General features: G+C 46.6%; 1 protein-coding gene across 2 annotated transcripts in view; it reads left to right on the forward strand.

Moving 5' to 3' along the window:
• Positions 1-24,695, forward strand: part of PIGO (phosphatidylinositol glycan anchor biosynthesis class O) — an 87,641-nt gene extending 62,946 nt beyond the window's left edge. For both annotated transcript variants that reach the window (XM_069212534.1, XM_069212527.1), the window contains exon 11: positions 22,022-24,695. In XM_069212534.1, the coding sequence (XP_069068635.1) occupies positions 22,022-22,151 (130 nt within the window). In that variant the 3' untranslated portion in view covers positions 22,152-24,695. The remainder of the gene's footprint in view (positions 1-22,021) is intronic.
• Positions 24,696-27,507: the final 2,812 nt, after the last annotated feature.

Here is a 27,507-nt window from a genome sequence, read left to right on the forward strand (position 1 = left end):
TCTGTTCTATAAAAAGTCTGATATCCAAAAAATCAATAGAATCTCTACTTTAATGTAAACTGAGTTGCACGTTATAAGGGTTATTGTTAAGGAAGGCATGATACATAATCAGTTGATCAATAGTCCCATTCCATAGAATGATAATATCATCAATGTATCTCCCCCAAAAGACCATAAAACCAGTCCAGGGCGAGGCATGTTTGCCCCAGGCATGTATTTTCTCATACCAGCCCATGAACAAACAGACATATGATGGGGCAAATTTTGAACCCATCGCTGTCCCTTGTGTCTGTTGGAACCACTCATTGTTGTGTAGATTGCGTACAGAGGGTGAAATATATACTCCCAAGCAATGGAGTCAGTCTACATTTTTTCTGTATAAAGTATGCAAATATTGCATGCTCTAAAGTAATTATGAGCACTATATGAATACGCTTAACTCCAGAGGCTTACATATTTGTAGAAGCCTTCAGCCTGTTGTTGTCAATTAAATGACTAATCAGACTGTTTTATGGTTACAGGGAAGAGGGAATGCTATTTCTTGTCCTGTTGCAGTGCCCAGTATATATGTGGGGGGGGGGGGTATATTGATTTCTGATGGAAACTGACCATACCCTTTTTTTCGATCTGGTCTTGCCAGACTATGTTTTGGTTCTGAATCCTTTAATATGAGTTACTTCGTTTACCTTTGTCAATGAGTTCTGAACTGCCCCATAGATTTTACTTTTGTACGATGGAGTGTAGATAACATAAGGCTTTAAAGTATTAGTTGTAGACGTTTATTCTTGTAGTTTCACTTCTGTTTTATATGCCCAGTTTGTATAAACGTGTGCTTGTATTTGTAGGACCATATTATTGAGGCAAACATTTGATCAAATGAAATTCAATTATTGGATTCTAACAGAGTTCTCAGTTATTATACTTACAGATCAGAATAATATATGGGCAGGCAGTTTTTTTCACCTCTTGTTTTTTTCAAAATGTGATACTTTAACACATAAAATATATCTCACTGGTTTTTGATTTGCATAAGTGCATGCCTCAGTGTAGCCAACAAGACTACACCTAGTGTGATCATTGAATTCCCTATTGGCTGCGGGCCCTTATGCTTTTAAGAGAGGACTACCTTGCAGTTGCTTGTTGGGTCTTTCGTGCAATTATTTTGAAAAATAAATAATCTGCAGAGGAAATAACATCTCTTTAAATAGTGTTTTATTCCTTTGATAACATTGGTTGTAGTAAATCATTTTATGTAATAGCATTGTTTTTTAAATGGCTTCCCTCACGTTTAAAGATTTAAAGAGAAGCATTATAATTTAGGTCATACTACAACCTGAGCACATTGGTGACTTTTAGTAAGCTACTTTTTTTTTAACCTATTTTTGACCTTTTTTTGATTTGGCTTTGGTGTCTAATTTCCCTCCCATTCATCATGTCTCTAAAGAGCAGGGCCACTGGAATGATACCGTTTTTGCAGCTGCATCATTTTTCACATAATTATCGATTTTCCCAATAATCCTTCAGCTACTGCTTAATCTACAAATTTTAACAAAAAAAATTCAAGCTGAAACGGATCAAAAGTTTCTCAAAACGCAGCAAATACCTTTTGCTGCAAAGTGCAAGTCTCTTGGCAAACATTGATTGGTCCCCTTTCTGTTGTTTCTTGATGTATGTGAGTTTTAAAGTCGTACTAAATACGCAAAAGCTTTGCTCAGAGAGTGTTCTGGCATGTGTAAAAATGCCAAAATAATAAAGTAATGCTATCACAAAATGTGCCACATTAAACTTCAACATTTGTTGTTTCTTGCTGCATAATATAGTCAGTCCTGTCGAATAATGTGGCCCTCCCCTGCCACATAATTCCTGTGATCCTATGTAAGAGTAGTGAAAGAATCACACGTCCTCACAAAAATAACATTACTTTTCTTTCTCCACTATTGACCACACAAATGGGGACCAAAAACACTCGACTAGTTAGGGATTCTTCATCTTTTGAGCACTCAAAAGATCTCAGACTTAAGTTATATTCCTGAAATAGCTAGACATGTGCCTCCTAGTCATTATATAGAATGTATTTGTAAAGCACAGCATTCACCCTGAAAAGTTATTGTCGTTGAAATAACAGATGTTTATAGTTACCCATGTCAATGGTACTCATTTTATCAATCTCGCTAGAATGAAAGGCAGAGTGGACCCAAAAGAATTTGAACCTGTGACCATGAGGTCAAACTCAGATTCTTGCAGTGGATACTTTTAGTCCACTGACCCAACAATCCCTTCTCTTCATTCTTCTTAACTATTAACTTACAGGTACCGAATATGCATGTTTACAGAATGTGCTGCCTTAGATCCCATGCTGTGCACACTTCTGCTGTCAGGGTGGCCTCTAGCAGTGGGCTCGGAATGTTACAAGTTGTTTTTCCTTGCAGATAGCTTTTTGAGTTGATTTGTGATACCATCCCTGAAACTCAAAACGCCCAAGACACAGACTCCACCTCACATTGTTTTTTTCCCTGCCATCTGGTTTGGCCATGTTTAAAGTGCTCCGTTACAGCTGCGCATAGAGGAAAACTTTCCAGCATTACTCTTCATCACTACCTGCTTGGGGATCGTGCTTAAGAGCCTGGAATGAGGTTGTATGAGAATGATTAATTTGGGGGGAGGGTATAAAAAATACTCTGCTTAAAAATAGATTTAGCCCCACTTGCAATAGCAGGTTTCCCTGGTTGGACCAGCACCAGGTCTGTAACTTCTGTCTACTGAGATTTGACGAGAAAAGCGCCTATTTGTTGGCCAACACCTTCCATTACAAAACAGTATATCATACTGATGAGACAGAAGGTGGGTGAACTATGTAGTAAATACCATGCTCAAGTGCTTGGGGGAGAACCTCAAGGATCTTTACTCCATGAGTGGAGAAAAATGTAAACCTCCGCCTCAAAACTCCTTGTTCAGTTGAGGCTACATGGCCTCAGACTCCCTAGTGGGCCTCATAGCCCTGAAAAGTGCTCTCATGCAAGGCACAGAGGACCTGCCACCCCCGGCAAAGAAAGTAAAATTATTGACATCGCAGGAAAGCAAGTAGTGCTGGATGTGGTACCTCAGTGGAGAATTGCCAGTTTTGTTGCCCTGTTGGCACCATTTGGAAGACCTTGAACTCTTACAACCTCTCCCTCAGATGCACAAGAAGTGTGAAAAAGAGATTGTGCAGGAGGGAAGGATCACCTCAAATGCTAGATGAACCTTGGATGATGCAGACATGGCCTACAGACAGATCAACACAAGCATCCTCCTCCATTATCACACTTGACTTCGGACCTCGGGATTCTGATCAGAGGTTTAGCAGCATTTCCTAGGTCCACCAATTGAGCACCTATTTGGGTTTTACGTTGATGTAATGTCAGAAACAAATAAGGCAATTAGGGCCTAAACCGAGAGGGACCCCACACACCAAGGGGACAGGGTACAGTTCAAACAGTAAAATCAAGGAATTCCCCTTAGTAAGAATATGTATATCACTCCACTTTTGAAACCACTCTCATTCACATTGATCAACAGTCTATTTTTCACATCTTGTTTTTCAGAACGAGTACCACATGAAATTGTAGTGGTACTAGGGTGGAAGGCTGTTGAATGCAGCATGCCTTGCCTTCTTAATCCTTCCGCTTCTGCCAATTGGCAGAAATCGGTGTTGAAAACATCTGTTGCCACAATAGTGATTGCCAATGACGACTTTGCTCCCTCTTTGAAGAGAGTTCTAGTGTAGGAAGTTGGCTCTGTATGTGCTATTTCAAAGTAAGGAATAGCATGCACAGAGTCTAAGGGTTCCCCTTAGAGGTAAGATAGTGGCAAAAAGAGATAATACTAATGCTCTATTTTGTGGTAGTGTGGTCGAGCAGTAGGCTTATCAAAGGAGTAGTGTTAAGCATTTGTTGTACATACACACAGGCAATAAATGAGGAACACACACTCAGAGACAAATCCAGCCAATAGGTTTTGTTATAGAAAAATATCTTTTCTTAGTTTATTTTAAGAACCACAGGTTCAAATTCTACATGTAATATCTCATTTGAAAGGTATTGCAGGTAAGTACTTTAGGAACTTTGAATAATTACAGTACCATATATACTTTTCACATAAAACACATTTAGCTGTTTTAAAAGTGGACACTGCAATTTTCACAGTTCCTGGGGGAGGTAAAGTAATGTTAGTTTTAGCAGGTAAGTAAATCACCTACAGGTTTGAGATTTGGGTCCATGGTAGCCCACCGTTGGGGGTTCAGAGCAACCCCAAAGTTATCACACCAGCAGCTCAGGGCCAGTCAGGTGCAAAGGTCAAAGAGGTGCCCAAAACACATAGGCTTCAATGGAGGTAAGGGGGTGCCCCGGTTCCAGTCTGCCAGAAGGTAAGTACCCGCGTCTTCGGAGGGCAGACCAGGGGGGTTTTGTAGGGTACCGGGGTGGACATGAGTCAGCACAAAAAGTACACCCTCAGCAGCGCGGGGGGCAGCCGGGTGCAGTGTGTAAACACGCGTCGGGTTTTCAATAGTTTCCTATGAGATGCAGGCAGGCAAGGGGGGGGTCCTCGGGGTAGCCACCACCTGGGCAAGGGAGAGGGCCTCCTGGGGGTCACTCCTACACTGGAGTTCCGATCCTTCAGGTGCTGGGGGCTGCGGGTGCAGGGTCTTTTCCAGCCGTCGGGAAATTAGAGTCAGGCAGTCTCGGATTCCCTCTGCAGGCGTCGCTGTGGGGGCTCAGGGGGGACAACTTTGGTTACTCACGGTCTTGGAGTCGCCGGAGGGTCCTCCCTGAGGTGTTGGTTCTCCACCAGTCGAGCCGGGGTCGCCGGGTGCAGTGTTGCAAGTCTCACGCTTCTTGCGGGGAGTTGCAGGGGTCTTTGAATCTGCTCCTTTGAAACAAAGTTGCAGTCTTTTTGGAGCAGGGCCGCTGTCCTCGGGAGTTTCTTGTCTTTCTTGAGGCAGGGCAGTCCTCTGAGGATTCAGAGGTCGCTGGTCCTTTGGAAAGCGTCGCTGGAGCAGGTTTCTTTGGAAGGCAGGAGACAGGCCGGTAGGACTGGGGCCAAAGCAGTTGGTGTCTTCTTTTCTTCTTCTGCAGGGGTTTTTCAGCTCAGCAGTCCTCTTCTTGTAGTTGCAGGAATCTAATTTCTTAGGTTCAGGGGAGCCCTTAAATACTAAATTTAAGGGCGTGTTTAGGTCTGGGGGGTTAGTAGCCAATGGCTACTAGCCCTGAGGGTGGGTACACCCTCTTTGTGCCTCCTCCCAAGGGGAGGGGGTCACAATCCTATCCCTATTGGGGGAATCCTCCATCTGCAAGATGGGGGAATCCTCCATCTGCAAGATGGAGGATTTCTAAAAGTTAGTCACTTCAGCTCAGGACACCTTAGGGGCTGTCCTGACTGGCCAGTGACTCCTCCTTGTTGTTCTCATTATTTCCTCCGGCCTTGCCGCCAAAAGTGGGGGCCGTGGCCGGAGGGGGCGGGCAACTCCACTAGCTGGAGTGTCCTGCGTTGCTGGAACAAAGGGGTGAGCCTTTGAGGCTCACCGCCAGGTGTTACAGCTCCTGCCTGGGGGAGGTGTTAGCATCTCCACCCAGTGCAGGCTTTGTTACTGGCCTCAGAGTGACAAAGGCACTCTCCCCATGGGGCCAGCAACATGTCTCTAGTGTGGCAGGCTGCTGGAACCAGTCAGCCTACACAGATAGTTGGATACAGTTTCAGGGGGCACCTCTAAGGTGCCCTCTGGGGTGTGTTTTACAATAAAATGTACACTGGCATCAGTGTGCATTTATTGTGCTGAGAAGTTTGATACCAAACTTCCCAGTTTTCAGTGTAGCCATTATGGTGCTGTGGAGTTCGTGTTTGACAGACTCCCAGACCATATACTCTTATGGCTACCCTGCACTTACAATGTCTAAGGTTTTGCTTAGACACTGTAGGGGTACCATGCTCATGCACTGGTACCCTCACCTATGGTATAGTGCACCCTGCCTTAGGGCTGTAAGGCCTGCTAGAGGGGTGACTGACCTATACTTGCATAGGCAGTGAGAGGCTGGCATGGCACCCTGAGGGGAGTGTCATGTCGACTTACTCGTTTTGTTCTCACTAGCACACACAAGCTGGCAAGCAGTGTCTGTGCTGAGTGAGAGGTCTCCAGGGTGGCATAAGACATGCTGCAGCCCTTAGAGACCTTCCTTGGCATCAGGGCCCTTGGTACTAGAAGTACCAGTTACAAGGGACTTATCTGGATGCCAGGGTCTGCCAATTGTGGATACAAAAGTACAGGTTAGGGAAAGAACACTGGTGCTGGGGCCTGGTTAGCAGGCCTCAGCACACTTTCAATTGTAAACATAGCATCAGCAAAGGCAAAAAGTCAGGGGGCAACCATGCCAAGGATGCATTTCCTTACAGTCGACATGGCACTCCCCTCAGGGTGCCATGCCAGCCTCTTACTGCCTATGCAAGTATAGGTAAGTCACCCCTCTAGCAGGCCTTACAGCCCTAAGGCAGGGTGCACTATACCATAGGTGAGGGCACCAGTGCATGAGCACTGTGCCCCTACAGTGTCTAAGCCAAACCTTAGACATTGTCTTAGAGGTGCCCCCTGAAACTTAACCGACTGTCTGTGTAGGCTGACTAGTTCCAGCAGCCTGCCACACTAGAGACATGTTGCTGGCCCCATGGGGAGAGTGCCTTTGTCACTCTGAGGCCAGTAACAAAGCCTGCACTGGGTGGAGATGCTAACACCTCCCCCAGGCAGGAGCTGTAACACCTGGCGGTGAGCCTCAAAGGCTCACCCCTTTGTCACAGCCCAGCAGGGCACTCCAGCTTAGTGGAGTTGCCCGCCCCCTCCGGCCACGGCCCCCACTTTTGGCGGCAAGGCTGGAGGGAACAAAGAAAGCAACAAGGAGGAGTCACTGGCCAGTCAGGACAGCCCCTAAGGTGTCCTGAGCTGAGGTGACTCTAACTTTTAGAAATCCTCCATCTTGCAGATGGAGGATTCCCCCAATAGGATTAGGGATGTGACCCCCTCCCCTTGGGAGGAGGCACAAAGAGGGTGTACTCACCCTCAGGGCTAGTAGCCATTGGCTACTAACCCCCCAGACCTAAACACGCCCTTAAATTTAGTATTTAAGGGCTTCCCTGAACCTAAGAATTTAGATTCCTGCAACAACAACAAGAAGGACTGCCTAGCTGAAAACCCCTGCAGAGGAAGACCAGAAGACAACAACTGCCTTGGCTCCAGAAACTCACCGGCCTGTCTCCTGCCTTCCAAAGAACTCTGCTCCAGCGACGCCTTCCAAAGGGACCAGCGACCTCTGCATCCTCTGAGGACTGCCCTGCTTCGACGACGACCAGAAACTCCCGAGGACAGCGGACCTGCTCCAAAAAGACTGCAACTTTATCCAAAGGAGCAGCTTTAAAGAACCCTGCAATCTCCCCGCAAGAAGCGTGAGACTTGCAACACTGCACCCGGCGACCCCGACTCGGCTGGTGGAGAACCAACACCTCAGGGAGGACCCCCGGACTACTCTACGACTGTGAGTACCAAAACCTGTCCCCCCTGAGCCCCCACAGCCCCGCCTGCAGAGGGAATCCCGAGGCTTCCCCTGACCGCGACTCTCTGAAACCTAAGTCCCGACGCCTGGAAAAGACCCTGCACCCGCAGCCCCCAGGACCTGAAGGACCGGACTTTCACTGCAGAAGTGACCCCCAGGAGTCCCTCTCCCTTGCCCAAGTGGAGGTTTCCCCGAGGAAGCCCCCCCTTGCCTGCCTGCAGCGCTGAAGAGATCCCTTGATCTCTCATTGACTTCCATTGCGAACCCGACACTTGTTCTAACACTGCACCCGGCCGCCCCCGCGCCGCTGAGGGTGAAATTTCTGTGTGGGCTTGTGTCCCCCCCGGTGCCCTACAAAACCCCCCTGGCCTGCCCCCCGAAGACGCGGGTACTTACCTGCTGGCAGACTGGAACCGGGGCACCCCCTTCTCTCCATTGAAGCCTATGCGTTTTGGGCACCACTTTGAACTCTGCACCTGACCGGCCCTGAGCTGCTGGTGTGGTAACTTTGGGGTTGCTCTGAACCCCCAACGGTGGGCTACCTTGGACCAAGAACTGAACCCTGTAAGTGTCTTACTTACCTGGTAAAACTAACAAAAACTTACCTCCCCCAGGAACTGTGAAAATTGCACTGTGTCCACTTTTAAAATAGCTATTTGTGAATAACTTGAAAAGTATACATGCAATTGAAATGATTCAAAGTTCCTAATGTACTTACCTGCAATACCTTTCAAACAAGATATTACATGTTAAATTTGAACCTGTGGTTCTTAAAATAAACTAAGAAAAGATATTTTTCTATAACAAAACCTATTGGTTGGATTTGTCTCTGAGTGTGTGTACCTCATTTATTGTCTATGTGTATGTACAACAAATGCTTAACACTACTCCTTGGATAAGCCTACTGCTCGACCACACTACCACAAAATAGAGCATTAGTATTATCTCTTTTTACCACTATTTTACCTCTAAGGGGAACCCTTGGACTCTGTGCATGCTATTCCTTACTTTGAAATAGCACATACAGAGCCAACTTCCTACATTGGTGGATCAGCGGTGGGGTACAAGACTTTGCATTTGCTGGACTACTCAGCCAATACCTGATCACACGACAAATTCCAAAATTGTCATTAGAAATTGATTTTTGCAATTTGAAAAGTTTTCTAAATTCTTAAAAGTCCTGCTAGGGCCTTGTGTTAGTCCCTGTTAGCATTTCTTTTAGAGTTTAAAAGTTTGTTAAAAGTTTGAATTAGATTCTAGAACCAGTTTTAGTTTCTTAAAAAGTATTCCAATTTTTAGAAGCATAATGTCTAGTGCAGAGATGAATGTGGTGGAACTCGACACCACACCTTACCTCCATCTTAAGATGAGGGAGCTAAGGTCACTCTGTAAAATAAAGAAAATAGTAATGGGCCCCAGACCTTCCAAACTACAGCTCCAGGAGCTGTTGGCAGAGTTTGAAAAGGCCAACCCCTCTGAGGATGGCAACACAGAGGATGAAGATAGTGACTTGGAGGAAAATTCCCCCCTACCAGTCCTATTTAGGGAGAACAGGGCCTCTCAAGCCCTGACTCCACAAATAATAGTCAGAGATGCTGGTCCCCTCACAGGAGGGGCCAACAACTCTGAAATCACTGAGGATAACTCCAGTGAAGAGGACATCCAGCTAGCCAGGATGGCCAAAAGATTGGCTTTGGAAAGACAGATCCTAGCCATAGAAAGGGAAAGGCAAGAGATGGGCCTAGGACCCATCAATGGTGGCAGCAACATAAATAGGGTCAGAGATTCTCCTGACATGTTGAAAATCCCTAAAGGGATTGTAACTAAATGACATCACCAAATGGTTCACAGCTTTTGAGAGGGCTTGTGTAACCAGAAAAGTGAACAGATCTCACTGGGGTGCTCTCCTTTGGGAAATGTTCACAGGAAAGTGTAGGGATAGACTCCTCACACTCTCTGGAAAAGATGCAGAATCTTATGACCTCATGAAGGGTACCCTGATTGAGGGCTTTGGATTCTCCACTGAGGAGTATAGGATTAGATTCAGGGGGGCTCAAAAATCCTCGAGCCAGACCTGGGTTGACTTTGTAGACTACTCAGTACAAACACTAGATGGTTGGATTCAAGGCAGTGGTGTAAGTAATTATGATGGGCTGTACAATTTATTTGTGAAAGAACACCTGTTAAGTAATTGTTTCAATGATAAACTGCATCAGCATCTGGTAGACCTAGGACCAATTTCTCCCCAAGAATTGGGAAAGAAGGCGGACCATTGGGTCAAGACTAGGGTGTCCAAAACTTCCACAGGGGGTGACCAAAAGAAAGGGGTCACAAAACCTCCCCAGGGGAAGGGTGGTGAGACAGCCAAAAATAAAAATAGTAAAGAGTCTTCTACAGGCCCCCAAAAACCTGCACAGGAGGGTGGGCCCAGAGCCTCTTCACAAAACAATCCTGGGTACAAGGGTAAAAACTTTGATCCCAAAAAGGCCTGGTGTCGTAGCTGTAATCAGCCTGGACACCAAACTGGAGACAAGGCCTGTCCCAAGAAAGGTTCCACTCCAAACTCCAATCCAGGTAACACTGGAATGGCTAGTCTCCAAGTGGGATCAACAGTGTGCCCAGAGCAAATCAGGGTCCACACTGAAGCTACTCTAGTCTCTGAGGGTGGGGTGGATTTAGCCACACTAGCTGCCTGGCCGCCTAACATGCAAAAATACAGGCAGCAGCTCTTTATTAATGGGACAAGTGTAGAGGGCCTGAGGGATACAGGTGCCAGTGTCACCATGGTGACAGAGAAACTGGTTTCCCCTGGCCAATACCTGACTGGAAAAACCTATACAGTCACCAACGCTGACAATCAGACTAAAGCACATCCCATGGCAATGGTAACTTTAGAATGGGGAGGGGTCAATGGCCTGAAACAGGTGGTGGTCTCCTCAAACATCCCAGTAGACTGTCTGCTTGGAAATGACCTGGAGTCCTCAGCATGGGCTGAGGTAGAACTAAAAACCCATGCAGCCATGCTGGGTATCCCTGAACTGGTGTGTGTAAAAACAAGAGCACAATGCAAGGCACAGGGTGAAAAAGTAGAGCTGGAGTCTGGAAGAAAGGCCCAGCCTACCAAGAGAAAAGGAAAGTCAGTTGGGAAACCAACTGCAACACAGTCAGAAAAAGAGAACCTCTCTTCTCAGGAAGAAGTTCTGCCCTCTGAGGAAACTGAGCCTTTGGAGCTTGAACCTTATCAGGTTGAGCTCTTAGGCCCAGGGGGACCCTCAAGGGAGGAGCTGTGTAAGGGACAAGAAACCTGTCCCTCTCTTGAAGGCCTTAGGCAGCAAGCTGCTGAAGAGTCCAAGGGCAAGAAAAATGGAACACATAGGGTCTATTGGGAAGATGGACTCCTGTACACTGAGGCCAGAGACCCCAAACCTGGTGCCACTAGGAGAGTGGTAGTGCCTCAGTCGTTCAGAGAGTTTATTCTGACCTTAGCCCATGATATTCCCCTTGCTGGGCATTTGGGACAAACCAAGACGTGGGAGAGGTTAGTCAACCACTTCTACTGGCCCAATATGTCCCACAAGGTTAAGGAGTTTTGCCTCTCCTGCCCCACCTGTCAAGCCAGTGGTAAGACAGGTGGGCATCCAAAGGCCCCCCTCATTCCACTTCCAGTGGTGGGGGTCCCCTTTGAAAGAGTGGGTGTGGACATAGTTGGTCCACTAGAACCTCCCACAGCCTCAGGAAATATGTATATCCTAGTAGTAGTGGATCATGCTACTAGGTATCCTGAAGCTATTCCCCTTAGGTCGACTACTGCCCCTGCAGTAGCCAAGGCCCTCATTGGTATCTTTACCAGAGTGGGTTTCCCTAAGGAGGTGGTGTCTGACAGAGGTACCAACTTCATGTCAGCATACCTAAAACACATGTGGAATGAGTGTGGAGTGACTTACAAATTCACTACACCATACCATCCACAAACTAATGGCTTAGTTGAGAGATTCAACAAGACATTAAAAGGCATGATCATGGGGCTCCCAGAAAAGCTCAAAAGGAGATGGGATGTCCTCTTGCCATGTCTGCTTTTCGCTTACAGAGAGGTGCCACAGAAGGGAGTAGGATTCTCACCCTTTGAACTTCTGTTTGGTCACCCTGTAAGGGGACCACTTGCTCTTGTTAAAGAAGGCTGGGAGAGACCTCTTCATGAGCCTAAACAGGACATAGTGGACTATGTACTTGGCCTTCGCTCTAGGATGGCAGAGTACATGGAAAAGGCAAGCAAAAACCTTGAGGCCAGCCAACAGCTCCAGAAGTTTTGGTATGACCAAAAGGCTGCAATGGTTGAGTTCCAACCAGGGCAGAAAGTCTGGGTTCTGGAGCCTGTGGCTCCCAGGGCACTTCAGGACAAATGGAGTGGCCCTTACCCAGTGCTAGAAAGGAAGAGTCAGGTCACCTACCTGGTGGACCTGGGCACAAGCAGGAGCCCCAAGAGGGTGATCCATGTGAACCGCCTTAAGCTCTTCCAAGACAGGGCTGATGTAAATCTGTTGATGGTAACAGATGAGGATCAGGAGGCAGAGAGTGAACCTCTCCCTGATCTTCTGTCATCAGACCCAAAAGATGGCTCAGTAGATGGAGTGATCTACTCAGACACCCTCTCTGGCCAACAGCAAGCTGATTGTAGGAGAGTCCTACAACAGTTTCCTGAACTCTTCTCCCTAACCCCTGGTCAGACACACCTGTGTACCCATGATGTGGACACAGGAGACAGCATGCCTGTCAAAAACAAAATTTTTAGACAGTCTGACCATGTTAAGGAAAGCATCAAGGTGGAAGTCCACAAGATGCTGGAATTGGGAGTAATTGAGCGCTCTGACAGCCCCTGGGCTAGCCCAGTGGTCTTAGTCCCCAAACCTCACACCAAAGATGGAAAGAAAGAGATGAGGTTTTGTGTGGACTACAGAGGGCTCAACTCTGTCACCAAGACAGACGCCCATCCAATTCCTAGAGCTGATGAGCTCATAGACAAATTAGGTGCTGCCAAATTCTTAAGTACCTTTGACTTGACAGCAGGGTACTGGCAAATAAAAATGGCACCTGGAGCAAAAGAGAAAACAGCATTCTCCACACCTGATGGGCATTATCAGTTTACTGTTATGCCCTTTGGTTTAAAGAATGCCCCTGCCACCTTCCAAAGGTTGGTGAATCAAGTCTTTGCTGGTTTGGAGTCCTTTAGCACAGCTTATCTTGATGATATTGCTGTCTTTAGCTCCACCTGGCAGGATCACCTGGTCCACCTGAAGAAGGTTTTGAAGGCTCTGCAATCTGCAGGCCTCTCTATCAAGGCATCCAAATGCCAGATAGGGCAGGGAACTGTGGTTTACTTGGGAGACCTTGTAGGTGGAGGCCAAGTTCAGCCACTCCAACCCAAGATCCAGACTATTCTGGACTGGGTAGCTCCAAAAACCCAGACTCAAGTCAGGGCATTCCTTGGCTTGACTGGGTATTACAGGAGGTTTGTGAAGGGATATGGGTCCATTGTGACAGCCCTCACTGAACTCACCTCCAAGAAAATGCCCAAGAAAGTGAACTGGACTGTAGAATGCCAACAGGCCTTTGACACCCTGAAACAAGCAATGTGCTCAGCACCAGTTCTAAAAGCTCCAGATTATTCTAAGCAGTTCATTGTGCAGACAGATGCCTCTGAACATGGGATAGGGGCAGTTTTGTCCCAAACAAATGATGATGGCCTTGACCAGCCTGTTGCTTTCATTAGCAGGAGGTTACTCCCCAGGGAGCAGCGTTGGAGTGCCATTGAGAGGGAGGCCTATGCTGTGGTTTGGTCCCTGAAGAAGCTGCGACCATACCTCTTTGGGACTCACTTCCTAGTTCAAACTGACCACAGACCTCTCAAATGGCTGATGCAAATGAAAGGTGAAAATCCAAAACTGTTGAGGTGGTCCATCTCCCTACAGGGAATGGACTTTATAGTGGAACACAGACCTGGGACTGCCCATGCCAATGCAGATGGCCTTTCCAGGTTCTTCCACTTAGAAAATGAAGACTCTCTTGGGAAAGGTTAGTCTCATCCTCTTTCGTTTGGGGGGGGGGGGGTTGTGTAAGGAAATGCCTCCTTGGCATGGTTGCCCCCTGACTTTTTGCCTTTGCTGATGCTATGTTTACAATTGAAAGTGTGCTGAGGCCTGCTAACCAGGCCCCAGCACCAGTGTTCTTTCCCTAACCTGTACTTTTGTATCCACAATTGGCAGACCCTGGCATCCAGATAAGTCCCTTGTAACTGGTACTTCTAGTACCAAGGGCCCTGATGCCAAGGAAGGTCTCTAAGGGCTGCAGCATGTCTTATGCCACCCTGGAGACCTCTCACTCAGCACAGACACTGCTTGCCAGCTTGTGTGTGCTAGTGAGAACAAAACGAGTAAGTCGACATGACACTCCCCTCAGGGTGCCATGCCAGCCTCTCACTGCCTATGCAAGTATAGGTCAGTCACCCCTCTAGCAGGCCTTACAGCCCTAAGGCAGGGTGCACTATACCATAGGTGAGGGTACCAGTGCATGAGCATGGTACCCCTACAGTGTCTAAGCAAAACCTTAGACATTGTAAGTGCAGGGTAGCCATAAGAGTATATGGTCTGGGAGTCTGTCAAACACGAACTCCACAGCACCATAATGGCTACACTGAAAACTGGGAAGTTTGGTATCAAACTTCTCAGCACAATAAATGCACACTGATGCCAGTGTACATTTTATTGCAAAATACACCCCAGAGGGCACCTTAGAGGTGCCCCCTGAAACTTAACCGACTGTCTGTGTAGGCTGACTAGTTCCAGCAGCCTGCCACACTAGAGACATGTTGCTGGCCCCATGGGGAGAGTGCCTTTGTCACTCTGAGGCCAGTAACAAAGCCTGCACTGGGTGGAGATGCTAACACCTCCCCCAGGCAGGAGCTGTAACACCTGGCGGTGAGCCTCAAAGGCTCACCCCTTTGTCACAGCCCAGCAGGGCACTCCAGCTTAGTGGAGTTGCCCGCCCCCTCCGGCCACGGCCCCCACTTTTGGCGGCAAGGCTGGAGGGAACAAAGAAAGCAACAAGGAGGAGTCACTGGCCAGTCAGGACAGCCCCTAAGGTGTCCTGAGCTGAGGTGACTCTAACTTTTAGAAATCCTCCATCTTGCAGATGGAGGATTCCCCCAATAGGATTAGGGATGTGACCCCCTCCCCTTGGGAGGAGGCACAAAGAGGGTGTACTCACCCTCAGGGCTAGTAGCCATTGGCTACTAACCCCCCAGACCTAAACACGCCCTTAAATTTAGTATTTAAGGGCTTCCCTGAACCTAAGAATTTAGATTCCTGCAACAACAAGAAAGACTGCCTAGCTGAAAACCCCTGCAGAGGAAGACCAGAAGACAACAACTGCCTTGGCTCCAGAAACTCACCGGCCTGTCTCCTGCCTTCCAAAGAACTCTGCTCCAGCGACGCCTTCCAAAGGGACCAGCGACCTCTGCATCCTCTGAGGACTGCCCTGCTTCGACGACGACCAGAAACTCCCGAGGACAGCGGACCTGCTCCAAAAAGACTGCAACTTTATCCAAAGGAGCAGCTTTAAAGAACCCTGCAATCTCCCCGCAAGAAGCGTGAGACTTGCAACATTGCACCCGGCGACCCCGACTCGGCTGGTGGAGAACCAACACCTCAGGGAGGACCCCCGGACTACTCTACGACTGTGAGTACCAAAACCTGTCCCCCCTGAGCCCCCACAGCGCCGCCTGCAGAGGGAATCCCGAGGCTTCCCCTGACCGTGACTCTCTGAAACCTAAGTCCCGACGCCTGGAAAAGACCCTGCACCCGCAGCCCCCAGGACCTGAAGGACCGGACTTTCACTGCAGAAGTGACCCCCAGGAGTCCCTCTCCCTTGCCCAAGTGGAGGTTTCCCCGAGGAAGCCCCCCCTTGCCTGCCTGCAGCGCTGAAGAGATCCCTTGATCTCTCATTGACTTCCATTGCGAACCCGACACTTGTTCTAACACTGCACCCGGCCGCCCCCGCACCGCTGAGGGTGAAATTTCTGTGTGGGCTTGTGTGTCCCCCGGTGCCCTACAAAACCCCCCTGGTCTGCCCCCCGAAGATGCGGGTACTTACCTGCTGGCAGACTGGAACCGGGGCACCCCCTTCTCTCCATTGAAGCCTATGCGTTTTGGGCACCACTTTGAACTCTGCACCTGACCGGCCCTGAGCTGCTGGTGTGGTAACTTTGGGGTTGCTCTGAACCCCCAACGGTGGGCTACCTTGGACCAAGAACTGAACCCTGTAAGTGTCTTACTTACCTGGTAAAACTAACAAAAACTTACCTCCCCCAGGAACTGTGAAAATTGCACTGTGTCCACTTTTAAAATAGCTATTTGTGAATAACTTGAAAAGTATACATGCAATTGAAATGATTCAAAGTTCCTAATGTACTTACCTGCAATACCTTCCAAACAAGATATTTCATGTTAAATTTGAACCTGTGGTTCTTAAAATAAACTAAGAAAAGATATTTTTCTATAACAAAACCTATTGGCTGGATTTGTCTCTGAGTGTGTGTACCTCATTTATTGTCTATGTGTATGTACAACAAATGCTTAACACTACTCCTTGGATAAGCCTACTGCTCGACCACACTACCACAAAATAGAGCATTAGTATTATCTCTTTTTACCACTATTTTACCTCTAAGGGGAACCCTTGGACTCTGTGCATGCTATTCCTTACTTTGAAATAGCACATACAGAGCCAACTTCCTACATTCCTACCTATACTTGCATAGGCAGTAAGAGGCTGGCATGGCACCCTGAGGGGAGTGCCATGTCGACTTACTCATTTTGTTCTCACTAGCACACACAAGCTGGTAAGCAGTGTGTCTGTGCTGAGTGAGGGGTCTCCAGGGTGGCATAAGACATGCTGCAGCCCTTAGAGACCTTCCCTGGCATCCGGGCCCTTGGTACCAGGGGTACCAGTTACAAGGGACTTATCTGGGTGCCAGGGTGTGCCAATTGTGGATACAAAAGTACAGGTTAGGGAAAGAACACTGGTGCTGGGGCCTGGTTAGCAGGCCTCAGCACACTTTAAATTCAAAACATAGCATCAGCAAAGGCAAAACTTCAGGGGGCAACCATGCCAAGGAGGCATTTCCTTACATCTAGCCATGTCTGTCTTATCCTTAGCTATGAGTTCAATAAGTAACGAGATGTCATGCCACATCTGGCGATCATAAGTGCTAAGAATTGATAAAGGAGTTTGAGGCATTGATTAATGTAGCTGTCATGGAATCAACTCTATGGGCCAAATTATTAATGCACTTTCCGTCTGTCGGGGGATGCAGTGGAAGGCGTGATTTGGTTATCTGATTGCGCTCATCTGCAGACGTTATGATAGAGTCTGGCTTTGGATGCTTTAAGGCAGGCCAATGTTGTGTCTGGTGCTCTGGTCTTTTTTCTCCAAAACGGCACCATTGTTGATACTGTTATTCTCATCAACTTTAAATCATCGGACCAAACAAAATCTTGTATAAGCCTGGACTTAATCACTTTATGTGGTTAAATTCATATAGGGAGCACTGTTGCTCCACAAAGTTATTGGGAAAGTGTTTTTTTAGCTGCTATGTCCATTAGTGCATGGAAATGTGCTCTGTCATTCAGAGGTGAATTTGGTTGGATGGGCGACTTGTCACCTTTCTTAGACATGATGTAATAATCCCACTCTGCCACAGCTTCATCATTTAGTCATTCGCCCTCCTCCATATTCATGTACATTGAATCCGAAGAGTCCTCGTCTCCTATATCCTTTGGAGTTGGTGAGGCAACGTTGGTGTATTTGGTCTGCCAGAGGCAAAGGGGGTGCTGGTGGCAGAGGTTTTGTTGGAGGTGGCTGCTCGACAGTCTGCTGATGTATTGGTCTTTGCAAGCTTTTAATCCTCTGTTGCAATGTTGTCAAGAAATGCCACAGGTTCTGCATAACCACAAAGAGCGCTATAGGGTTGATGAAGATGATCAGTTATAAAAGTCTTTGGCTGTTAGTCATAATCCTCATGCGTGTCCTCATACTCCATGGCCTCGCCATCAGCTTAGCGGAAATCTAACTGTTAAGACTATAATCAGTCACCTCTACACCCTGGTCGCTGCATTTACTCCCCAACTCAGATTTGAGAATTTGCGTGGGAAGGCTTGCTGTCACTTGAATAGGTAAAAAAATTACTTGAATGAAGAAAACTGTAGCCAATGGTGTCATCGTCAGTAGCAAGGATGTTCTTGGTGTTCATCGTCAACTGTGGTCTCTTCGTCAAAGGTGATGTAGTCATCGACAAAGGTCTGGTCGTCAATGGTTGTCTCGACGTCAAAGGAGTCACTATTGATTGCTCGGGTCTTGTTGTTGTCAATATCAGTGTCTGTGAGCATCTGGTCTTCCGCAACAGTCATTTCTTGGACGGCGTTGACTCCTGTTCTATATGTGTTGTTGAAGATGGTGTATTGTGCCTCTACATGGGCGATGATGAAGTCACCAGTCGGAACTTCAATTCCGTCAGGATGTTTGGGGGGCTTCTCAGGCAGATTTGTGCACAGGCTGTTGTCCATCATGTCTGGAGTGTTTTTTCAGAGAACGCTGCAGTCATTTTATGTGTGGAGGTGGCTGCAGGCACTTTTGGATGGAAGTCTAGCTTTTCTTTTTTGCACCACCTTTGTGGAACTGCTTAGAAAAGCTCTCTTCACATATTCATCCCCAGAGGCGGGGACATCCCTTATAGAAAGAAGGTATTTTCTCTTTTCCAGTTCATAGAGGGCCAACTTCCTTTCTTTGTCCTTTAGGATTTGTAAAGGAAGGCTTGTGCACTGGATAAAGGCAATAAATACATTGCTCATGTATTTATGTGGGTCATCAGAATAAATGTTCTTCTGACCACAGGTAGAACAGGATTTGAATAGAGATTTTCATTTTCCCTATCGGTCATGGTGACAGTTGGCAGATGGAGTGTCCCACTGGCTCAGAATAAGGAATTTTTATTTTACTATTGATGTTCTTTCTTGCTATGTTGTTTTACTCCTACTTTGGTGACATCCTTCCTTATCTGCAGTGATGAGCTAGACCCTATGTATGTTCCTATGTGCCATTGCTGCCTATTGTAGTAGCCACAACCAGGTGTGTTCCTTGGAACCTCCCGGCAGAGCTGAGTCCATATGTACAGCGGGAGGAAAATTGCCCTCTAGTGCCGTTGGCACCTTTTGGATAGAGTGACGTCACTGACATTTAAGATCCTTTCTTGCAATGTCAACGGACTGAGGCTCAAAATGAAATGGGGTGTAGTGCTGCAGTACCTTAGGAGGCATCTTCCTGACATAGTTCTACCCCAGGAGACTCATTTGCAGGGTAATACCTACCACGCATTACACAGTGGGGGCTACAGGATGATGGACCGTGCAGGGTCAAGGGGAGTTGGCATCCTAGTGCGCATAACCCTTCCGCTGACTATACAAAAGACATGGCCTAACCCACATAGGAGGTTTGTGGCAGTGACAGGACAGTGGCAGGGCTCCACACTTAACATTGCATCACTTTACATACCTCCCTCCCACCCTGTCTGGGGGTGGGTTCCTCTTGGGAGGAGATCTCAATGCCATCCATGCCAAGGCGACAGACTGCTGGCCCTCTCGCCAGTCGACACTGCAACGCAAGACGTTGGTGGAATTTAACGGGCACATGGGCTAGTTGACACGTGGCTGGCCTTTAACTCGACCGCACGACAATACACATTCCACTCAGGGGCACATGGGAGTTTTTCATGCATTGACTACATACTCCTAATCAACTTGGCTTACCAGCTCTCGTGTTGTAAAAAGGTCTCACACCTAGCCAGAGGTATCTCGAATCACTCCCCAGTCTGGGCAGCCTATGGACTACCAGAAGGTGGCGGTAATCGAAGGGTGGTACTGAACTCATGGTACCTTGAAGTACTTAGTATCCGTAAGGTTCTTCGCGAGACGACAGAGACTTAAACCTCTGGTCCATCCAGGTCAGTCCTGCTTCATGCCAAGCAGAAACACAGCACTGAACCTGTATCGTTTGCATGGTGTCTTAGGCCGATCATGGAGGATGCAGTCATACTGTCCCTGGACGCGTGTACAGCTTTAGACATGGTGGAATGGCCCTTTATTTACGCAGTGCTGGAAAAACTTGGATTTGGCCCCCGCTTCTTGTCCTGGATCTGACTCGTTTACTCTGATCCACTTGCCCAAGTGACAGTAAATGGGGGCATGTCCGTCCTGTTTTCGCTGTGACAAGGCATGAGGCAGGGCTGTCCTCTTCCCCCCTAATCTTTGCCCTGATGCTGGAACCTCTGGCGGCCTGGTGAGATCTGACGCCCTAATTAGAAGGCTGAGATGGACCGCAGAGTGGGAAGACAGAGCATCCCTCTAAGGGCACGATAATCTCCTGTATGTTGCGGATCCCACCAACTCCTTTCAGAGACTCATGCACGTTTGCACTATATCAAAAATATTTGTGCTACACTAGAAATTGGCATAAGTCATTAATATTTGTGTTTAGCAGCGAGACTCTAGTTTTGCCAACTGGCTACGAGGCCCAAATTGTAACAGGGGCTTTCAGATACTTGGGGATTTTTGTCACGTCTGATCCGAGGGTTTTTTACACTGGTAATCTAGAGCTACCATTGGACAAGTTGAAAGTGGGTGTCTGACACTGGAGGGCCCTGGCCCTGTCTCTGTCTCTTTTGGGAAGGGCAGCCCTCTTCAAGATGATGGCCCTGCCCTGATTTTTATTTGCGCTCCATAACACACCATATTCAGTCCCGGCCACTTATTTCTATACCACAGACCGTGAGGTCCGCACCCTTCTCTGGGACAGGGATCCCTGCGGATTGCTTTGAGAAAATTGACCCGCAGTTGGTTTGAGGGTGGTATATCCCTTCTCAATATAAAAAAAAGTACTATAGGGCGACGTAACTGATGGTGATTAACCACTTGGTCCATCTCCCAGAGGGGTAAACAGCATACAGGCTGGACACAGACAATATGAGGCCCAGTGGGCATCTTAGAGCTATATATGGAGATACCAAGGCCACGCCAACACTTAACCCCACCGCCCATACTGTGGCTCTCTGGCTGATCGCATAGCACGACATGGGGTGGAGGAACAAGATAACAATGGCCACCCCCTTTGAGATACAGCGCAGTTAAGCATCCTGGCCACTCACAAAGAGTTTAACAAATGGGGCTTCATAGGTCTTTCCATGGTGGGCAATTTGTGGAGCCACAGTGATGTGCTTTCTTTCACACAGCTACGGGAAGAGTACCAGTTGGCCCCCTCCAAGACCAAGAATATAGGGCATGTGGTCAGGAAGGCTTGTTCTTCCATATGCTATGGAGCTACTCTGTGCTTCAGAGTTACTGGAGGGGAGTGCTGAACTGCCTGAATGAAGTGGTGGGAAGTGATCTGGATTTTTCGGCCAAGTGAGGCCTTCTTGATATATGGGTGGAGACAGACCTTAATCTGATAGACCACCTCTGGTTCACCTTGGGACTGATGGTGGCCAAACGAAATATAGCCTGTATGTGGAGATCCAAATTGAGCCCGAGTTTAGAGGACTGAATAAAAAGACATGGACTGGTTCAAGCTGACTGAGAGCGTGGTGTATGCAGGAAGGGGGTGCCCAAATAAATGGAATAAAGTATGGGGTAAATGGAATGTGTGCACCCCTGGACAATACTGTTGATGATGTCCTATAATAGAACTGTTGTAGATTAAACCACTGAATTGGTGAACACTGCTGCAGTGTTCCAATGCCGTAACGTACTTGACTTACAGGGTCTTTCCAACGGCTGCTGCTGTTTTTTCTTGTAATTGATCCGCAATGTCCAGTGTCACCGCACTTTGTTGTCAATATGAAAGATCCAATGCTGGAGAAATGGCAGATTCTCCATTTGTGCCTTAGCAACTTAGCTGACAATTTTCGTTGTCTGTATGTAGCAGATGTCCTGCCTAAAAAATAAATCTCTGACGTAGTATCCATCAAAGATAATAGTGGTTTTACTGCAGCAGATCATTAACATTGTTATTGTAATTAGCACCGTGAAAGCTTGCCATTGCAATGGTAGTAGGCTACCAACTCTCTCTCTCCCCTTTAGCATGTTAGTGACCCAAGGTGGGTGACCACTGATCACGTACACTTTTTTTATGGGATACATTAATTCCACTGTGGGCTGGAAATCCCAGGAAGAATTTTGACTACTGACCAAGTGCCTCTTCCTAAACAGGTGCATAAATACAGTGGTGGATCCTCCTGGTGACTGGAAGGATGCCTTATGGAATATTTCTGAAGAACCCTTGAAAGATGTTTTTTGCTGTGATGTTCTAGATGTAAGCACTCACTGTCTTTTTGTTGGTGATTGCAGATTCCTTTTCGAGGCTCTGGGATTTGTGGTGAGCAGTGTTTCCCTTCTTATCGGAATTGCACTGGTGATGCACGTCGACTGTGCTGTCAGTTCCTGGTTCCAAAAGCTCATTCTTTCAAGATCCAGATAGCATCATGAACTCCACAAAACTGGCAACCTGAAGGAGATGGCGCTGGAGCGGACTGCATCAACAGAGCCATTGCTTGTCTGCAACGAGAATGGCAAGGCCGGGCCTTCAGTGCAGTGCTCCCTCTGTGCCAGTGACCGTCCCAGAGAAGACAAATTGTCATGTGACCACTTGGCCATGTGGCAAGACATGATACCTCTTGATGCACTAGTTGGGAACCTTCAGAGTCAATTGATCACTACTTGTGTTCTTGATTGTGCTCTCTTGGGAAGATGGTGAAAGGCTAAAGCGAACCGATGGGAGAGATTGTACCAACATTATTATTGTAATCAGTGTTGTATTTAGTATCGGGATAATTTATATTTTTGAGAGTGAAATCCAACCGCTCTACGGTTTATCAACATAACAGGATCTGCTGTTCAATATTTCTCTGCTCCACTGTGGGTGATCAGCGGGAAAGAAGGCATTCGGAAGATGGTTACAAAAGCTACACATTACCATCACCCAATTGCAGTGTTTTTAGAGTTTTCCTTTTAAAGATCAGGGCTTTTAGCTTACATTTTGTCCTCTCCACACTGCGCAGAACTTAGCACATTGTGCTTTTCTAGCTTTTGGAAATTTGGAATTGAAACATTTATCCCTTGTGAAGAAGAGCACATGCACTCCCTATTGCCTCCGTCTTTGAATTCGAAACAAAGGCACAGAAGTAAGTAGCTGACCAACGATATGTCAAGTCCTGAAGTCACTCACTTTAAAGATCTTTGGTAACAGACTGATTGGACCCCTTCCCCCCCCCCCCCCCTTCACCTGTGGATTTGGAATGAGGTACTATGCATTTGAAAAAACTGTCTGTCTTAGGTTCGTAAATAAGGTTTGCTGTTACTAATGTTAAAACAAAAGTGTATGCTGCTTGCTGTTTACCTGAAACAAGCCATCTACATGTGAGATGTGGATCCAGTTGAGAGAACAGGTCTCGGAACAGAATCCCACAATAGTTATTAGTGGGCCGCACAGAATTTTCTATGCATGAGACAAATGTGACTTTAGGATTTGTTTTTTTACCCATCACTTACATTGTTTTACATTTTACATTTATGTTCCCATTTATTATAGCTATAACCATATCTATGTTTCCCTCTCAGGCCCATTGCTTCTCAGCCCCACTACATTCATTTCTCTCCCTTCCCACCTTGGCATCCTCCCTTGACTCACCATGTGTGTCCATTTCACCTTTATTAGGCATCTCTTTAACCCATACAGTTTCATCACTCTTTCTGACCTAATTCACCTCTCTCCGTTGTCCATCTTTGGTGGTCTCTTTATTTCCACTGTCTGAAGTCTTCCATTAGTTATTCTTATCAGTTTCTTCCTCCAGCCACAGTGTTTCCTCCATCTCAGTTTTTGTTGGCTTAGTTCTTTACCTCTAGACGACCCCGCTCCTGCCAAGCATATTCCCTTACTACTTTCCATTGCTGGGTCTCTCAATGTATTGTTTTGTTGATCTTGTCCTCTTCCTGGCCTCTGTGTACTCCTTCCCCTCTCATGTCTCACAACCCTCTTCTATCTTAATGATGTTCATTCCTGCAGTTCCTGGGATCCCCCCACCTGTGTTGCATCCTACTATCCACTCGCTTTCTCTTCCTTATTCCGATCTCTCTCGTACATCTCTTGCCTCACTCCTCCCCGCTGCCTACCTGAACAGACTCCATCCCCGACCTACGTGCCTCCCTCCACTGCCATGCCTCAATTCATTTTCATTCAGATCTCACTTTACCCTGTCTGGCATTGCTCTGTCCACACTATCCACCTCCAGGTCTCTTCCTTCCTTTCCTCCCATCTCCATCCCCTCCTCCAAGTCTTCTCTATCCAGTCAGTCAATCCCTCTCCTTCATAGCGTCACTCTTCCCTCCTCAGTCTCTCCTTATCAGCTGCCAGACCTCACTTTACCCAGTCCAGATTTTCCATCCCTAGTCTAGCTCTGTTCCTTATCCGTCCAAGTATCTTCCTCTGCTGCCTGGATTTATTTCTTCCCCATCCACTTTCTTCCTCGCCTGGCCGCAATTCTATAATCTTGTCTCCCCAGCTAACTACATTCACTTACTGATATCTCATTCTTGTCTGTACCTTCTCTGTCTGGCCACCTTCCTTAGCATTCTACCCATGTCTGTTTTCCTCTTTCTCACATCTCTTACTACTAATGTGGACTGATATCTAATGCTACTCTGACTGGCTTCACTCTTTGCCCACTGCATCTTTCGGCCTTTTACCTGACGTCCCTCCCAAGATCTTCTTTCTACTATTGATTGGGTATTTTGACATTAGTAGCCCTCTCTTATCTGAGATCTCTATCCTTACATTTTCCTACTCTTGCTTCATTGTATCTTCTACCAAGTCTCTGCCAAACCTCCCTATTGTTCATCTTTTGTGTCAGTGCTCCATCGTTCCACACATCTGTAAGTCTTGTTCTGTCAAGGGCTCCTACACTGCCCATTTGTAAGACTACCTAGTTTTCAAATTTAAGCTTGATTAAACATATTTTTGTCAGTTTATCAGGAGTGTTTCTTTTTATGTTTCAGTTACTTCAGTGCAGTGTTTGCATATCTGCCTTATAAGCTTGCTGCCTGAAGGAAGAGGCAGTTTTATTCAGGACTTTAGAAAGATGAGAAGGAACAAGCCCTCTGGGATATTTTAAAGCGGGGATCATTTTCGTTAATTTCTCGGTTTCTATAACTTGTTTTCATCACTGTATGAAAAGAGACAGTTCACAGAAGCAGCACACTCCACTAAAGACAATAAAGTAAATAAACAAAATCAACTCCTTTGTCCCACACTAGGGCTCATTGAATACATTAGACTATATTCTTTTGCTACGTTTGAAGTGGAATGTACATAGCACTGTCATAAATCTTTACTTTTATTGAGTGGAAACTCCTCCAGCTTCTCAACTCACTTTCATAAGCTGCTCATTTGTGGGGTGTTAGTTTAGGACAAACCAAGCTGTGTAGTAGCCGAGTACTATTCATTATGGGGTTGTTGGGGAAGATAAGATTGTTACATGAATGTGAGGATTAACATATCTTAGTTACACTTTTACATTATGTTTAACATATTTACAATTGGCATTTGTAAGGTACAGGGATAGTAAGGTATTTGCCCAGAGTTGCACGATTTTCCAAAGTGCCCGAGGCCAAATTAAAAACCAGCTCCTTGGTGCCAAGGCTGGAGCACTGGACGCCATCTGCCCCCCACAGCAAATAAATACGCGATTTCCTTACATTTCTAGATTAACCCAACAAAGGGTTTGGATGATGAGCTCAGTTACAACAATGTACTAGGCAAACCAGTTGATGACACCCTCAAGTCAATCAAAGTGGATGCTTGCATTGTTAAAGCGACAAGTGTGCTGGGACAGAGAGCCTACGTTTTCATTCAGAATGAGTGAAGCTATTTCTAAAGCGCATGGCTAGTCCTGGGAGTGTCCCAGCGCTAAGAAATGGACACCAGTTAGACCCCCATTCAGTAAGCTGCTACAAAAAGCCAGTTTTTCAGAAGCTTTTGGAACTGAAGTTCATTGCCAGTCTTGCGGAGCTGTAGTGCAAGATGGTTCCAAACTTGGGCTTCTAGGAAGGAAAAGGAAGAGCCTTCCATCTTCATACGCTTGATTTTCAGGATGTATGCCAACCCTGCCTCAGCAGAGCGAAGAGCACCCGAGGGACCGTAGTGCAAAACACTACTGGATAAGTACCTTGGACCAAAGCCATAAAAGGCTTGGTGAACCAATACAACGATTTAAACAGAATCCTCTCCTTAATTGTTAGCCAATAATGGTTAATCAAGTAGGCTGAAATCTCACTACATCAATGGATCTTTAAAATCAAACATGCAGCTGCATTCTCGACACCTTGTAGCTGCTTAATCAGGTGGCCAGGTAGACTATGGCATAGTCTAATTTAGATATTATTAACGCATGGATCACCATTTTCCGAGTCTTAAGTGGCAAAAGAAACTGTAATTTCTTGGTGGAACGAGATGAAACACCGAAGAAAGGGCAAATTGCCCATCTGGTGATTGGCTGTTGAAAAGTTGGCTCGAAATACTGGAATGTCTACCGTTGCAAAATTATTTTATGTGAAGTACATACAGGGCCCATTCAAGTAACATGCAATAATGAAAGAACAAGTCAATGTAGTTACGGATAAGTACCTCTTCTGAGCCCTGTAGAAAGTTTTGCAGAACTATAAGTACTAAAAAGTAAGCTGCACAAGATTGAGGGAAGCATTCATCCATACCTGTGGATAGAGGCATTAGAAACCTACTTCACAAAGCAATGTACAACCACACACAATAGTACTTCTGTAATATTACTTAACAGAATCCTAGATGGTATCTCACAAAGTACAGTAGTACATCTATGTACCAGACTCTCCTATTGCTTGAATGCTTAATATGGTTGATGTGTGGATTAATCAACTCGCCTAGACCTAGTTTAGGTGCTGGACGTCTGTGGAGATCAGCCTGAACTTGCATTCGCTCTTTGGCAATTAGGAGATGCATCTGTGCCTTTGTCCATATTTGTTGCATGACATGATGGTGTTCCTCGACAGCTGGGATGGGATAAGTCTTGGGAGATAGCAAGTCGGGGATACTACTTGGATGGCATCCATAGATGCAGAGAAAAGTTGTCATGGCTGTGACTGAATGCACATAGTTATTATGGGCAGGCTGTTAGTAGAGGGCCATAACCCATTTACTAGTGATTATTGACAATGACAGCGCAGATATTGCTCCATTGTGTGGTTGGTTCTCTCCGGTTGTCCATTGATCTGTGGATTGTAGGCCAATGACAAACGGTGATTAATATGGATAGCCGTGCAGACAGCTTGCCAGAATCTTGTTACAAACTGGGGTCCTAGGTCTGAAACAGTAGTGGAGGGTAACCCATGGAGCTGAATTATATTTTTGGTGAAGATTTCCACAAACTCTTTTGAATTCAGAAGTTTTCACAGTGGAATGAAATGGGCCATCTTTGAGAATTGGTCAACCACTACCATTATAGTTGTGTAACCCTTGGTGGGAGGGAGATCGATGACAAAATTCCTGCTAATCTACTCCCAAGTCACAGGTGGTATGGGTAAGGGTAGCGTTCGGCCGGTAGGGGGCGTATGTTGGGTTTTATATTGTGCGCATGTGGAGCATGCTTGTACAAAGGCCTGCACATCTCGGGACAGGGTATTCCACCAGAACCATCAGGCACAAAGTTCCCTTGTCTTATGTATCCCTTGATGCCCTACTAGGGATGAGAAATGACACCAGTGCAATGCCTTTTCTGATGGATACAACTACCTGTGGATTCCTCACC

This window comes from Pleurodeles waltl, chromosome 1_1 (assembly GCF_031143425.1).
Source record: "Pleurodeles waltl isolate 20211129_DDA chromosome 1_1, aPleWal1.hap1.20221129, whole genome shotgun sequence".
NCBI classification, from domain to species: domain Eukaryota; kingdom Metazoa; phylum Chordata; class Amphibia; order Caudata; family Salamandridae; genus Pleurodeles; species Pleurodeles waltl.